Genomic DNA, 15,565 nt, shown 5'->3' with positions numbered 1-15,565 from the left:
TATCTGTCTTACCCTCTAGACCATGAACCACACTACATGCTAAAGCTGGCCTAGCATAAACCATACTACCATTATGATCAATTCGATAGAAAAAGTAGCATGATTAAGGATTTGTACTTTTTGAAAAGCATGCTTATATACCATAGCTGGGATTTGAACCCAGGGCTCGGTGTGTAGTAGGTATCTGTCTTACCCCCTAGACCATCAACCACACTACATGGTAGTAAGTATCTGTCTTACCCCCTAGACCATCAACCACACTACATGCTACACAGTAGCATCAATTCAATAGAAAAAGTTTCTATTGAATTTGAAAATCTTCAATTCCCTACTGGATGATATAAGAGGATGGATGGATGGATGGATGGATGGAGGAGGAGGAGGAGGAGGAGGAGGAGGAGGAGGAGGAGAGAGAGAGAGAGAGAAAGAGAGAGAGAGAATTTTGGTGATATTCCGGAAAATTCCGCCGGAATTATAAACTTTCCGCGGAATTCCGTTTGAGAGGTATAGGAATTCCGTTCCGACTACCGGAATCGGAATTAATCTAATACCGGCCGGAATCACGGAATTAATAATTCCGCGGAATTTTCCGAGCATCCCTAACAGTGAGTTTGGTGTGTCAGTGTGAAGCAGAACTCTAATTACACTCCCTGATTGATGTATACCCATGCAAGATGTTTTAAAGCACTTTAGGCCTCCAATTTAGCATTCCATGTGATTTCTGCCCTTAAAACGCTGCTGTGCGTCAAATCCAGATTTTTCCCCGGGACTTTGGGCATGTATCCCACTCCGCCATGCCCCCCTCCAGGTGTTAGACCCCTTGAAACATCTTTTCCATCACTTTTTTGGCATAAATGTTTGTAGTTTTCAAAGTTCGCCTCCCCATTGAAGTCCATTGCGGTTCGCGAAGTTCGCGCGAGCCCGAACTTTTGCGAAAGTTCACGTTTGAGGTTCGCGAACCTAAAATCGGAGGTTCAAGCCATCTCTACCTAGAGCCCATTTTAAAATGAGCTTAGGTAGACTAGTATGTACAGTATATATTCTGTTAACTTTTTATTTGCACTCCTGACAAAGCTCTTTATGTAGAGTTCACTAAGGTGGTGCTATATTATAGCAGCATCCCTCTCTATTGCTACTCTTTAGCAGCATTTAGATTGCAACATTTTCAGCACTTCTAGTAGTGGTACACAGCTTATATGGCGTCTGGCAGTAGTCACTGAATCATCTTTATGTATATACTGTATATACATGCCTTTACCTTTATAGACACACCTTATGTATGCAACCAACTGACAGTGCAACGATCGGTTGTTTCCCATCTTGCCCTACCAAGGGTTAGTTCTCTATGTGCACTGCATGAAATTACTTGCTATTTTGTTGTAATGCTGGGGTATAGCTACACCCCCATCCCCCTTGTATACCTATAGGGGAGTGGGGGGGTCAGCGAAGACCACACCACCATTGCGTACATCTGACTTATTAGGGGTCAAGTGCATAGTAGTGTGTGTGGCGAACATTACGGATAGTCGTGCGCGTAATCGCCAACGATTTTCATATGGTCCCGCACCATCACTGTCAGTGCTGTGTAACTGTACAAAAAATGCCTTTCCTTTCTCTTTTCCCCCCTCTGGGAGCATTGCTGAGAGTACAGTAACCTTCCCCCACATCCTGTGTCAGGTCAGCAAGGAGTTTCACGCCTGGCTGACCCCCCTGCCGAGGACCATTTCCTGCTTCAGCCTTCCCCCAAAAGAAAGCCAGCTCGATCCAGTAAGATAAAAAGATTCCCTCCAAAATCACAGATTCAAACAAAGAGAACTTTACTTTATTAATAATTCAAAATAGGTTTGGCACAGCAAGACAAAAATTACATTTCCTGATACCTAGAAATCAGTTCTATCATTCACCTGAATGGCAATTTTCTAGCTATCAGGAATCAATAGAGAAACCACTTTATCCGGCCTGCATAGAGCGAATGCAATAGCATCAGCATGTATAGCCTCGTTTGATACAGGGTCGCAAGCCGCTTATGAATATAGCCCCAGATTTGCGATGCAACAATCTGGGGCGGAGTCACACAGATTATTAATAATTGGTACATTTCTTGCTCTGAGTCTGGAGGCGGCAACCTGCTGATTAGGAGGTAACCCCGCCTTAAACACACCTACTTTCCAGATAGTGACAGCCCCAAAACTCAGGTCCTCTAAAAGTGGGGCGGGACCAAACCTGCCGAGTTCTCCAAATTCCATCGACTAGGAACGTCCATGCAGGCGCTTAAGGAGAGCCATCGCCTGCAGTGTTCAAAGACTCTTAACATGAATGCCTACTTTTAAACTGGACTCTTTTTCTTCATTCTTCAAATGGACTGCTCAGCATAACTAAGTAAGAATTTTCTAATTTTATTCCTTTTTATTTTTAAGCTCTGTGTGTATATGTTAATTTGTGTATATAACTGTATGTAATGCATTTTTGTTATTAAACGTTTAAAAATCGTTTAGCGGTTATGACCTGTTGCTGAACATACACAATCCTGAATATTCCCCTGAAATCGCTACCCTGTGTTTAATAGAAGTATACATTTATAACCCGTATGCGAGAACCCTGCCCAGATATAAAGATCTGACCCAGGTTCCTGCATACTGCTAAGGGTTAATAGAGCGTTCTCGAAGTCCTGGTATAATTACAGTAGCGGGCTGTGTAACTCGCTTGGTGGCAGATCTTTGAATTGTATGTGTGAGGTGAATCCGTTGGCATCCGAACGCTCCCTCCGCGAGTCGGTTCATCAAATTGCGAACGCGGGTTACCCTTCATGATGAACAAAATGACCGTGTGAGAGGATTTCTGACGCTGATCGGTTGACCCCATCAGCAGACCGGCCTTATATTGTTTGAAGCATTTTATTACCCTTACTGCTATTTTGAGTCCCTTGGATATTGTTTGCAATCCTCTGGGAGGCGCTGTTACCCTGTAGTAAGATCGCTGTCTGTCTTCATGATGACAGAGACTTACCTAGCCAGAGGGATCCAGAACCTCCGAGGACCGGAAGGAGAATGGCTGCTGGCGTCTGGATCACGGAGGGGATGGCAAGTTGAAATGCCCGCTGCACTTAAAGTGAACCGGGCATCAGTTTTAACTCCCAGGCTCTATAGTAAATTAAAAATGCATTCTAAAAATGTGGTTTATTATTTAAAAAAAAAAAAAAAACTTTCATTTTACTTCATCTTTTTACATTTAACCACTTAACGACCAGCCAATGCTGATAGGCAGCGGCTAGTCGCATATGGGTTTCTATGTGTGTGTGGGGAGGGTGGGGGGATGTCTTAAACATGGCAGCCCTTTCAGCTATTTGAAGCCAGGAGCTGCTTAGATCACTTTAAGGCTCTACACAAGCCTCCCTCCCAGAGTAAGGCTCGGGAATACCATCCTGGCTTCTTGTTTCCACCGTTAGTCTGACTCGGGGTTACTGCTAGGGAGGTTAACACAGGTATCTACAAAGCTTGTTTTTTTTGCAGTGTGATGCGATACTCTAATCACACTATAATGAAAGCGCTGGTTGCCGATGTGAGACCGGCCTTACGAGAAGAGAGCTGTTGAATTCTGTAAATAAGACCAGTTTCAATGATCATGCCTCAGGGACTATTGAATGCAACAAGTATGACACAAAAATTCACAAAATATACATTGACAGTAAGCTGTTGTCTCCTCATATTACTCACCCCATGGGACAGAGAGAGTCTTATTCAAGCTGCTGTGCTCCACATGGCAGGAGTAAGTGTCGCCCTCCCTTGTTGGCACTTCCACGCTGACTCTGGTCTGATAGGTGCCGTCAGGATGGGGGAGGATGGGACTGGCTTCATCTGAAGGAATATGGTCCTCTCCATTCCTCACCCACTTCACATCCACAGCTCGGGGGTGAAACCCGTACGCCAGACACTGAAGTCTTGTCACCCTGTCTGGCTGCTGACGGCCCCACACCTTCACCTCTGGCCGCACTGACAGGAGAGAGAACACAGTGAGGAGCTGCTGGGGGAACAGAAGGGGGCGCTGTGTGTGCTCTGCACTGACAGGAGAGAGAACACAGTGAGGATCTGCTGGGGACACAGAAGGGGGAGCTGTGTGTGCTCTGCACTGACAGGAGAGAGAACAGAGTGAGGAACTGCTGGGGGAACAGAAGGGGGTGCTGTGTGTGCTGCACTGACAGGAGAGAGAACACAGTGAGGGGCTGCTGGAGGAACAGAAGGGGGTGCTGTGTGTGCTCTGCACTGACAGGAGAGAGAACACAGTGAGGCTCTGCTGGGGGTACAGAAGGGGGCGCTGTGTGTGCTCTGCACTGACAGGAGAGAGAACACACTGAGGGGCTTCTGGAGGAACAGAAGGGGGCGCTGTGTGTGCTCTGCACTGACAGGAGAGAGAACACAGTGAGGGGCTGCTGGGGGCACAGAAGGGGGCGCTGTGTGTGCTCTGCACTGACAGGAGAGAGAACACAGTGAGGGTCTGCTGGGGGAACAGAAGGGGGCACTGTGTGTGCTCCGCACTGACAGGAGAGAGAACACAGTGGGGATCTGCTGGAGGAACAGAAGGGGGCGCTGTGTGTGCTCTACACTGACAGGAGAGAGAACAGAGTGAGGAGCTGCTGGGGGAACAGAAGGGGGCGCTGTGTGTGCTCTGCACTGACAGGAGAGAGAACACAGTGAGGAGCTGCTGGGGGAACAGAAGGGGGCGCTGTGTGTGCTCTGCACTGACAGGAGAGAGAACACAGTGAGAGGCTGCTGGGGACACAGAAGGGGGCGCTGTGTGTGCTTTACACTGACAGGAGAGAGAACACAGTGAGGAGCTGCTGGGGGCACAGAAGGGGGTGCTGTGTGTGCTCTGCACTGACAGGAGAGAGAACACAGTGAGGAGCTGCTGGAGGAACAGAAGGGGGCGCTGTGTGTGCTCTGCACTGACAGGAGAGAGAACACAGTGAGGATTTGCTGGGGACACAGAAGGGGGCGCTGTGTGTGCTCTGCACTGACAGGAGAGAGAACAGAGTGAGGAACTGCTGGGGGAACAGAAGGGGGTGCTGTGTGTGCTGCACTGACAGGAGAGAGAACACAGTGAGGGGCTGCTGGAGGAACAGAAGGGGGTGCTGTGTGTGCTCTGCACTGACAGGAGAGAGAACACAGTGAGGCTCTGCTGGGGGTACAGAAGGGGGCGCTGTGTGTGCTCTGCACTGACAGGAGAGAGAACACACTGAGGGGCTTCTGGAGGAACAGAAGGGGGCGCTGTGTGTGCTCTGCACTGACAGGAGAGAGAACACAGTGAGGGGCTGCTGGGGGCACAGAAGGGGGCGCTGTGTGTGCTCTGCACTGACAGGAGAGAGAACACAGTGAGGGTCTGCTGGGGGAACAGAAGGGGGCACTGTGTGTGCTCCGCACTGACAGGAGAGAGAACACAGTGGGGATCTGCTGGAGGAACAGAAGGGGGCGCTGTGTGTGCTCTACACTGACAGGAGAGAGAACAGAGTGAGGAGCTGCTGGGGGAACAGAAGGGGGTGCTGTGTGTGCTCTGCACTGACAGGAGAGAGAACAGAGTGAGGAGCTGCTGGGGGAACAGAAGGGGGTGCTGTGTGTGCTCTGCACTGACAGGAGAGAGAACAGAGTGAGGAGCTGCTGGGGGAACAGAAGGGGGCGCTGTGTGTGCTCTGCACTGAGAGGAGAGAGAACACAGTGAGGGGCTGCTGGGGACACAGAAGGGGGTGCTGTGTGTGCTCTGCACTGAGAGGAGAGAGAACACAGTGAGGGGCTGCTGGGGACACAGAAGGGGGTGCTGTGTGTGCTCTGCACTGACAGTAGAGAGAACACAGTGAGGAGCTGCTGGGGGGAACAGAAGGGGGCGCTGTGTGTACTCTGCACTGACAGGAGAGGGAACACATTGAGGATCTGCTGGGGGCACAGAAGGGGGCGCTGTGTGTGCTCTGCACTGACAGGAGAGAGAACACAGTGAGGGGCTGCTGGGGGCACAGAAGGGGGCGCTGTGTGTGCTCTGCACTGACAGGAGAGAGAACACAGTGAGGGGCTGCTGGGGGCACAGAAGGGGGCGCTGTGTGTGCTCTGCACTGACAGTAGAGAGAACACAGTGAGGAGCTGCTGGGGGGAACAGAAGGGGGCGCTGTGTGTACTCTGCACTGACAGGAGAGGGAACACATTGAGGATCTGCTGGGGGCACAGAAGGGGGCGCTGTGTGTGCTCTGCACTGACAGGAGAGAGAACACAGTGAGGGGCTGCTGGGGGCACAGAAGGGGGCGCTGTGTGTGCTCTGCACTGACAGGAGAGAGAACACAGTGAGGGGCTGCTGGGGGCACAGAAGGGGGCGCTGTGTGTGCTCTGCACTGACAGGAGAGAGAACACAGTGAGGATCTGCTGGGGGCACAGAAGGGGGCGCTGTGTGTGCTCTGCACTGAGAGGAGAGAGAACACAGTGAGGGGCTGCTTGGGGCACAGAAGGGGGCGCTGTGTGTGCTCTGCACTGACAGGAGAGGGAACACAGTAAGGATCTGCTGGGGACACAGAAGGGGGAGCTGTGTGTGCTCTGCACTGACAGGAGAGAGAACACAGTGAGGATCTGCTGGGGGCACAGAAGGGGGCGCTGTGTGTGCTCTGCACTGACAGGAGAGAGAACACAGTGAGGATCTGCTGGGGGAACAGAAGGGGGCGCTGTGTGTGCTCTGCATTGACAGGAGAGGGAACACAGTGAGGGGCTGTTGGGGGCACAGAAGGGGGCGCTGTTTGTTCTGAACTGACTAACTACAGAATGCAACTTTATCTGGTGGCATCAGGGTGACCAGGACACTCCTAGACTATAAGGAACATCAGTCACATGACAAACAGTGGGATGCGAAAGTTTGGGCAACCTTGTTAAATTTTATGATTTTCCTGTATAAAACGTTGGTTGTTACGATAAAAAATGTCAGTTAAATATATCATATAGGAGACACACACAGTGATATTTGAGAAGTGAAATGAAGTATATTGGATTTACAGAAAGTGCGCAATAATTGTTTTAATAAAATCAGGTAGGTACATAAATTTGGGCACTGTTGCCATTTTATTGATTCCAAAACCTTTAGAACTAATTATTGGAACGCAAATTGGCTTGGTGAGCTCAGTGACCCCTGACCTACATACACAGGTGAATCAAATTATGAGAAAGAGTATTTAAGGGGGTCAACTGCAAGTTTCCCTCCTCTTTTAAGTTTCTCTGAAGAGTAGCAACATGGGGGGGGGTCTCATAACTCTCAAATGACCTGAAGATAAAGATTGTCCACCATCATGGTTTAGGGGAAGGATACAGAATGCTGTCTCAGAGATTTCAGCTGTCTGTTTCCACAGTTAGGAACATACTGAGGAAATGGAAGACCACAGGCTCAGTTCAAGTTAAGACTTGAAGTGGCAGACCAAGAAAAATCTTGGATAGACAGAAGCGACAAATGGTGAGAACAGTCAGAGTCAACCCACAGACCAGCACCAAAGACCTACAACATCATCTTACTGCAGATGTAGTCAGTGTGCATCATTCAACCATTTGGTGCACTTTACACAAGGGGATGCTGTAGGCGAGAGTGATGCAGAGGAAGCGTTTTCTTCGCCCACAGCACAAACAGAGCCGCTTGAGGTATGCTAAAGCACATTTGGACAAGCCAGCTTCATTTTAGAATAAGGTGCTGTGGACTGATGAAACTAAAATTGAGTTATTTGGGCATAACAAGGGGCATTATGCATGGAGGAAAAACACAGCATTCCAAGAAAAACACCTGCTACCTACAGTAACATATGGTGGTGGTTCCATCATGCTGTGTGGCCAGTGCATGGATTGGGAATCTTGGCAAAGTTGAGGGATGCATGGATTCCACTCAGTATTAGCAGATTCTGGAGACCAATGTCCAGGAATCCGTGAAAACGCTGAAGGTGTACCAGGGCTGGATCTTTCAACAAGACAACGACCCTAAGCACTGCTCAAAATCCACTAACGCATTCATGCAGAGGAACAAGTATAACGTTCTGGAATGGTCATCTCAGACCACGGACCTGAATATAATTGAAAATCTGTGGTGTGAGTTAAAGAGAACTGGGTATGCTCGGAAGCCATCAAACCTGAATGAACTAGAGATGTTTTGTAAAGAGTATTGGTTCAAAATACCTTCATCCAGAATCCAGACTCTCATTGGAACCTACAGGAAGCATTTAGAGGCTGTAATTTCTGCAAAAGGAGGATCTACTAAATATTGATTTCATTTCTTTTTTGTGGTGTCCAAATGTATGCACCTGCCTAATTTTGTTTAAACAATTATTGCACACTTTCTCTAAATCCAATAAACTTCATTTCACTTCTCAAATATCACTGTGTGTGTCTCCTATATGATATATTTAACTGACATTTTTTATCCTAACAAGGTTGCCCAAACTTTCGCATCCCACTGTATTAGGGCTGGTGCACACCAGAGCGGTTCTGAAGCGTTTTTTAAAACGCTTGCAGGGGGAAAACCACTTGGCTAATGGAAGTGAATGGGATGGTGGACAACAGTGCGGTTCGTTTTTTCCACAAACGCAAACTCGGGGGCTGCAGTATTTTTTAGATTTCTGAAGTTTCTGCCTCAATACCTGCAGTGTGTGCTGATCTCTGCTACCCCGGTATGTACAGTATAAAATGTTACACTGTGCCTGTATGGTTAACAAGCTAGCCACAGCATGTGCTGATCCCTGCTACCTCCAGTATGTACAGTATAAGCTGTTCTCTGTGCCTGTACTGATAGCTTGCTAGCTGCAGTGTGTGCTGATCTCTGGTACCCTCGGTCTGTACAGTATAAACTGTTGCTCTGTGCCTGTACTGATAGTAAGCTAGCTGCTGCTTGTACTGATCACTGCTGTTTCCAGTATGTACATTATAAGCTGTTACTCTATGCCCGTACTGATAGTAAGCTAGTTGCAGTGTGTGCTGATCTCTGCTACCTCCTGTATGTTCAGTATAAGCTGTTACTCTGTGTCTGTACTAATCGTAAAGTTCACCATGGCACGTAGTGTGTTGGTACCACGGCTCAGTAAAAAAATTTGGAACCAGGCTTGTGACTCAAGACGGAGCCTGGAGGTTGTACCACCCTTTACCACAAAGGGTGGTAAGGCAGGCATAGTGATTTCCAGCCACTTCATTTCCCCATCTTGCCAACAACAGGGGCCAGGAATTCACCAACCGCCCAAGCCTGGTTTATTTTGAGGAACGTCAGTCTGTCCACAGACTGGGTGGACAGACGAGAGCGCTTCTCGGTGACCACGCCATCGGCCGCACTGAAGCACCTTTCGGACAGCACGCTGGAAGGGGGGCAAGCAAAGACTTCCAGGGTGTACTGCGCCAGCTCGCTCCAAATATCTAGGTGCTTGACCCAGTAATCCAAGGGGTCCACAGGGGTATTGCTGTCAAGCCCGCTGTAGGACCCCATGTAGTCTGCCACCATCCGGGTCAGGCGCTGGTTCTGGCTTTGATAGCCACATGCTGCTGCAGGCAGCTCCTCAGTCGGCAGCTGTACCGGCGTGGCGTACAGCGCCTTTGTGAGAGACAGCAGGTTTGATGGGAGTCTGCTGCTGATGGACGCAGGCACTTGCTGCTGTGCAGGCTGGACTGTGACAGCAGGGGGGTGGGAAGTCCTCCAAGCGCCGAACCAGGGACCGCTGCAAATCCTTTATTCGGCGCACAGGGTCTCCTCCTGCAGGCAGGAACTGATGCAGCTTCCCCTTCAGCCATGGGTCCAGCATCAGGGTGATCCACATGTCCTCCCGGTCCCGAGCACGCATCTGCTTGACCCTTGGGTCACTGCGCAGGCACTGCAGCATATGCGCTGCCATGGGGAAGAGGGCTGCTATTTCTACTGACACATAGTCTTCATCACCCCCAGTGCTGTCCTCCTCCTCTGATTCCTGAGCCTTCCCCTGCTCTCTCCACCCCCGCACCACTGCAGCTGCACTCGGCCATGCCCCCTCATCTTCTAGGTCAGGTACCTCCAACTCCTCCAAGTCCTCCAACTCCAAGTCCTCAACCTCCTCCTCCTGACGCACAGAGGTGGACTGTGAAGGTTGCTGCTGCTGCTCCTGCTGGATCAAGGCTGCCTCTCCCACTTCCAGCAGAGCCAACTCTCCTGCTCTTGGAGTTTTTCCAGGACGTGGTCTGCCGTCAGTCTGTGCTTCCCCAGGCTGACCATCTCCAGAAGCGCTTGGCAGTGGCGGGCCTTCACACTGCTGCTGAGGTGGGGGCGTTTGGCGGTGGTGGGTTTGCCGGAGGGTGGAACCGGACCACAGGAACCTGCTGCACTTTCCCTGACCCTGCTGCGGGGTGGCACCACCCACTGGATTGCTGCTGTGCCTGATGCTGCTGTCCCCTCCTCACCCCCTTCCACCAAACTGACCCAGTGCGCCGTGAAGGACAGATAGTGGAATGTCCCGAACCTGCTGCTCCAGGAGTCCATGGTCCCATGGACCCGCTCACCCACCACATGATCCAGCCCACGCTCCACGTTGGCCATCGCGAAGCGGTGCAATGCTGGGATGGCCGTGCATGAGAAGTAGTGGCAGCTTGGTATTGGCTGCTGCTGCTTTTTTTCTCCCTGCGGTAGTTGGGCCTGCGGTGGTTGGGGCCTGGGGTTGAGTGGTGCGACTGGTGGTAGCGGCAGAAGATAACGCAGCAGGCTGTGGGTCCCGCATTCCATGCCAACTGCTGCTCCTGCCAATGTCAGCGATGCTGATCCTCCATGCCAGACCCACGCATGCCTCCATCTCTTCAGACTCAGAGCCAACATCCCCCTCCTGTGGTTGGTAGTCACGGTCCTTCATCTCGTCATCATCATAATTATCACCAGCATCATACTCCCCCTCCTCAAACAATTGCTGGGATGTTGATGACCCCAACTCCTCTTCTGCTGACACCTCAGGCAAGGAATCCCCCCCCCCCCCAACAATCACCGTAACCATCTTTGACTCCTCCACAAACCCCAATGTGGCCAGAATGTCCTCCTTAAAGTCAGTGGTAACAGCCCTGATTGCGCTCGCAGTGTCTGGACTACAGAGCGCTGACTGAAGGTAGGCTTCCCGCTGGGGTCGACATGATGACCGACGGGTCCCCATGCACTGCTGGGCGGCTGCTGCTGCTCCTGCGAACAGGAGTGGTGGTGGGGGTGGAGGTGTCTGTTGTAGAGCTGGTAGTGGCCTGCTCATCCACCATCAGCTGCATCACAGGCTCGGCATCTTTCTCCTCCAATTTGCGGCACCGACCCTGCTGAAAAATGGCCGCTACACGCTGCTGCGCATCTGCAGCGTGACTCCCCCTATCAGCTGGGCGCCCAGTGCGTCCACGGCCAGTGGCTAGCGCCGGAATGGACATTGGTGCGGCAGAACTGCTAGCGGTGACGGTGCCAGCAATGTTCCCTCTCTTCTTGCCCTTGATGCCCTTCCCCCGGCTGCCAGTGCCAGCAGACATAGTGCAAGTTTGTGTGATGATGATGTCACCAGATGGATGTGGGGTACTTGCACTTTATTGAAATCGGGGTAATTGGTGTTGGACTTGAATGAATCGGAGTGACAGACAGCAGAGTAGAACACAGTGTGCACACTAACGGTCTGTCACACACACTGACACTCAGAGTCAGCAGCACAGCAGAAATGCAGTAATCTGTACCAGTAAGCTAATACAGACACTGTACTACTCTAACAACTAACACTGCAGTACTAAATAACTACACAATAATACAGTAATCCCTATGCCCTAAACTATACTGTAAGGCAATAGCCCAAGCAGGCTTGGCCTGTGTGCACAAACAGCACACAGACAAAGACACCTAACTAGCAGAACTGCTGCAGTCAGACACACACACTAACTAAAATCACAATACAACAAACTACTAGCTAAACAACAATAAAACAGTGTTATAGTATAGGTGTTAACGTGCAAAAACGCTGGGTTTAACACAGTAGAAAGCACTTGCTTTAGCCAAACAGCACTGGAATGTCTCTTAGTGAGCAGTCACAAAGCAAGGACGAGTTCCCTCAACATGGCCACCTCTTTATATACCGGGGGGGGGGGGGGGGGGGGTTGGGCCAGAGTTCCCCTCTGTGATTGGTTGCTAGGGCTTCTGCTGGGAGCCCTCTGATTGGCTCAATGATGTCATCTCCTTAGTTACAGTATTCGGAACCGGATATCCGACAGATATCCGTGGATATCCGGGTATGCGACCAAATATCCGCAAGTTGGCGGCCATTATAACTTTTCGCACAATCAGAAGAACTTTAAAATCAATTTTCTCAAAAACTATAAGGTCTTATTGAAAAAAAAAAACCTTCATGTACCCACTGTCCTCAACAGGCTTATACTCCTCAATCAACAAGAACCCTCGAGGTTCCTGACCAGGCAGATATCTGAGACTAGCTTGCAACTTGACGTAATACTATCCAAGCAGGTTGAACAAGCCTTACTCTGGGCTAAAGCTAAGTACTATAAATACATAAATAAACCGGATACCTGGCTGGCCAGGAAACTACACCAACAAAAAAGATTAAATACTATTTACTGCCTTTTACGTGGCACTATTTACTGCCTGTTACGTGGATCGGGGGTTGGCCCTAGAGCTGCGCAGCCGTGGCCAGCTCCGGCGGCCATCTTTATGCAGGCTGCAGATGCCGACCCGGACCGTGGGGTCGCAGCCTTTCGGGGGGCTATTGAGCAGAGGGGACCAGGCGGAACGACATGGAGGGCGCGGACGGCAAAGTCATGCAGGTAGTTAACTTTTTTTACGTTTTGGGGGCAGATTTTGGCCTCGGAAGTCCTTTAACAAGCTTCTTCCCTCACTTATCTATAAGGACCAGGTGGAGTATCCTTAATAGGCAAGCTTCAGATGATGTTAGACGATCTTTATTACTTATCCAACATGCTAATAAACATAAAAAACCTCTCATGGTTCTCAGTCTCGATATTGAAAAAGCCTTTGATAGCCTCACCTGGCCCTTTCTCTTTGCCACCATGCAATCCATGGGTATTTATGGTTCATTCTTTGCTCTTACTCAAAAATTATACTCCCATCCATCGGCCTACCTAAAATTTCCATCACCTTCCAACATTAAATTTGGTATACATCGGGGAACTAGATAGGGTTGCCCCCTCACCAGCCCTATTTGCTCTTGCCATGGAGCCCCTTGCTATCCACATTAGACAAAACCCAATTTAAACACTCCATGTTTGAGGACGACATCCTCATGACGATACAGCATCCCCATAATTCAGTCCCCGCCCTTCTAAATATAATGAAGAAATTTGAAAATATATCTGGTCTTAAAATCAATGTAGACAAATCTGAGGCAATCAATACACCTTGTGAGAGAACGCGGAAAAGCCGCCGCGTGTGCTGACAGCAAGGCGGCTGATTCCGCGTCCAATGCGGCGGTTTGTACGCGGAAGCATGCGTCTGGTAACATGGCAGAACGCGGAAAAGCCGCCGCATGTATTGGCAGCAAGGCGGCTGGTTCCGCGTCCAGCGCGGCGGTTTGCACGCAGCAGCGTGTGTCTGGAGTGGCTGAATCTGTTAGTTCACACAGGCTTAGGAATACGCGCGCGTGCGAGCTGAGAGGCCGAACTTTTATGGTGGGCACGGGGGGATCAGCTGACCAAGCCGATCAGCTGACCCCAGAGCTGGTAACTATTGGTTGATCACTTAGGGGTGGCGCCAGAGAGCACTACTCCATATATAGTTACTGCTGGCCAGTCACAAGTTGTCTGCCGTTGCGAACACTACGTGGAAGCACTCAGACCTTAGTCAGATCCAACAGTATGTTTGAACCAGGAGGACCTGGGAATTCACACTGAGCCAGATTACTTGTACTATCATTCTGTTATATGTTAGACTAGTTCCAGGGTGTAGAGACCACGGACCTCACACCCAGACTAGGGAACTTGTATTATCATTCTGTTATACATCAGACTAGTTCCAGGGTGTAGAGACCACGGACCTCACACCCAGACTAGTGTTGGGCGAACAGTGTTCGCCACTGTTCGGGTTCTGCAGAACATCACCCTGTTCGGGTGATGTTCGAGTTCGGCCGAACACCTGATGGTGTTCGGCCAAACCGTTTGGCCATACGGCCGAACTAAGAGCGCATGGCCGAACGTTCCCCGAACGTTCGGCTAGCGCTGTGATTGGCCGAACGGGTCAACTTGTTTGAACCCGAACGCGCTCTGATTGGCCGAACGGGTCACGTGGTTCGGGTCAATAAATACCCGATCCACGTCATTTCTCCGCCATTTGTCTGTGGGTTTAGCTTTGGGTAGGCAGGCAGGGTAGTTCTCTCTCCAGCCAGGCTAGCCAGGGTCCCCCGGTCATTGTGTCGCTACTGGGAACAGTAGTACACCGCTCACCCACACTATATAGCATTGTGTTTACTGCCACTCTGTGTACACCGCTCACCCAGCACTATATAGCATTGTGTTTACTGCCACTCTGTGTGTCTGCTGGGAACAGTAGTACACCGCTCACCCTGTATAGCATTGTGCTCTGTGTTGCTGCTGGGAACAGTAGTACACCGCTCACCCACACTATATAGCATTGTGTTTACTGCCACTCTGTGTGTCTGCTGGGAACAGTAGTACACCGCTCAACCACCACTGTATACCATTGTGCTCTGTGTCGCTGCTGGGAATAGTGGTACACCGCTCACCCACCACTGTATAGCATTGTGCTCTGACTCGCTGCTGGGAACAGTAGTACACCGCTCACCCAGCACTATATAGCATTGTGTTTACTGCCACTCTGTGTGTCTACTGGGAACAGTAGTACACCGCTCACCCTGTATAGCATTGTGCTCTGTGTTGCTGCTGGGAATAGTAGTACACCACTCACCCACACTATATAGCATTGTGTTTACTGCCACTCTGTGTGTCTGCTGGGAACAGTAGTACACCGCTCAACCACCACTGTATACCATTGTGCTCTGTGTCGCTGCTGGGAATAGTGGTACACCGCTCACCCACCACTGTATAGCATTGTGCTCTGACTCGCTGCTGGGAACAGTAGTACACCGCTCACCCAGCACTATATAGCATTGTGTTTACTGCCACTCTGTGTGTCTGCTGGGAACAGTAGTACACCGCTCACCCTGTATAGCATTGTGCTCTGTGTTGCTGCTGGGAACAGTAGTACACCGCTCACCCACACTATATAGCATTGTGTTTACTGCCACTCTGTGTGTCTGCTGGGAACAGTAGTACACCGCTCAACCACCACTGTATACCATTGTGCTCTGTGTCGCTGCTGGGAATAGTGGTACACCGCTCACCCACCACTGTATAGCATTGTGCTCTGACTCGCTGCTGGGAACAGTAGTACACCGCTCACCCAGCACTATATAGCATTGTGTTTACTGCCACTCTGTGTGTCTGCTGGGAACAGTAGTACACCGCTCACCCTGTATAGCATTGTGCTCTGTGTTGCTGCTGGGAATAGTAGTACACCACTCACCCACACTATATAGCATTGTGTTTACTGCCACTCTGTGTGTCTGCTG

The 15,565-nt window shown here is 50.3% G+C and overlaps 1 protein-coding gene across 1 annotated transcript in view; it reads right to left on the bottom strand.

Annotated features, from left to right (window-relative positions):
* LOC137528719 (class I histocompatibility antigen, F10 alpha chain-like) overlaps window positions 1-15,565 on the bottom strand; it is a 296,676-nt gene that overhangs the window by 198,119 nt on the left and 82,992 nt on the right. Inside the window, exon 4 of the mRNA XM_068250230.1 lies at window positions 3,979-3,989. Within this exon, the coding sequence (XP_068106331.1) occupies window positions 3,979-3,989 (11 nt within the window). The remainder of the gene's footprint in view (window positions 1-3,978; window positions 3,990-15,565) is intronic.

The sequence above is a fragment of the Hyperolius riggenbachi genome, chromosome 8 (genome assembly GCF_040937935.1).
Source record: "Hyperolius riggenbachi isolate aHypRig1 chromosome 8, aHypRig1.pri, whole genome shotgun sequence".
Classification (NCBI taxonomy): Eukaryota; Metazoa; Chordata; class Amphibia; order Anura; family Hyperoliidae; genus Hyperolius; species Hyperolius riggenbachi.
The sequence above is the reverse complement of the archived record's forward strand: the minus strand, read 5'-3'. Positions and strand labels throughout refer to the sequence as shown.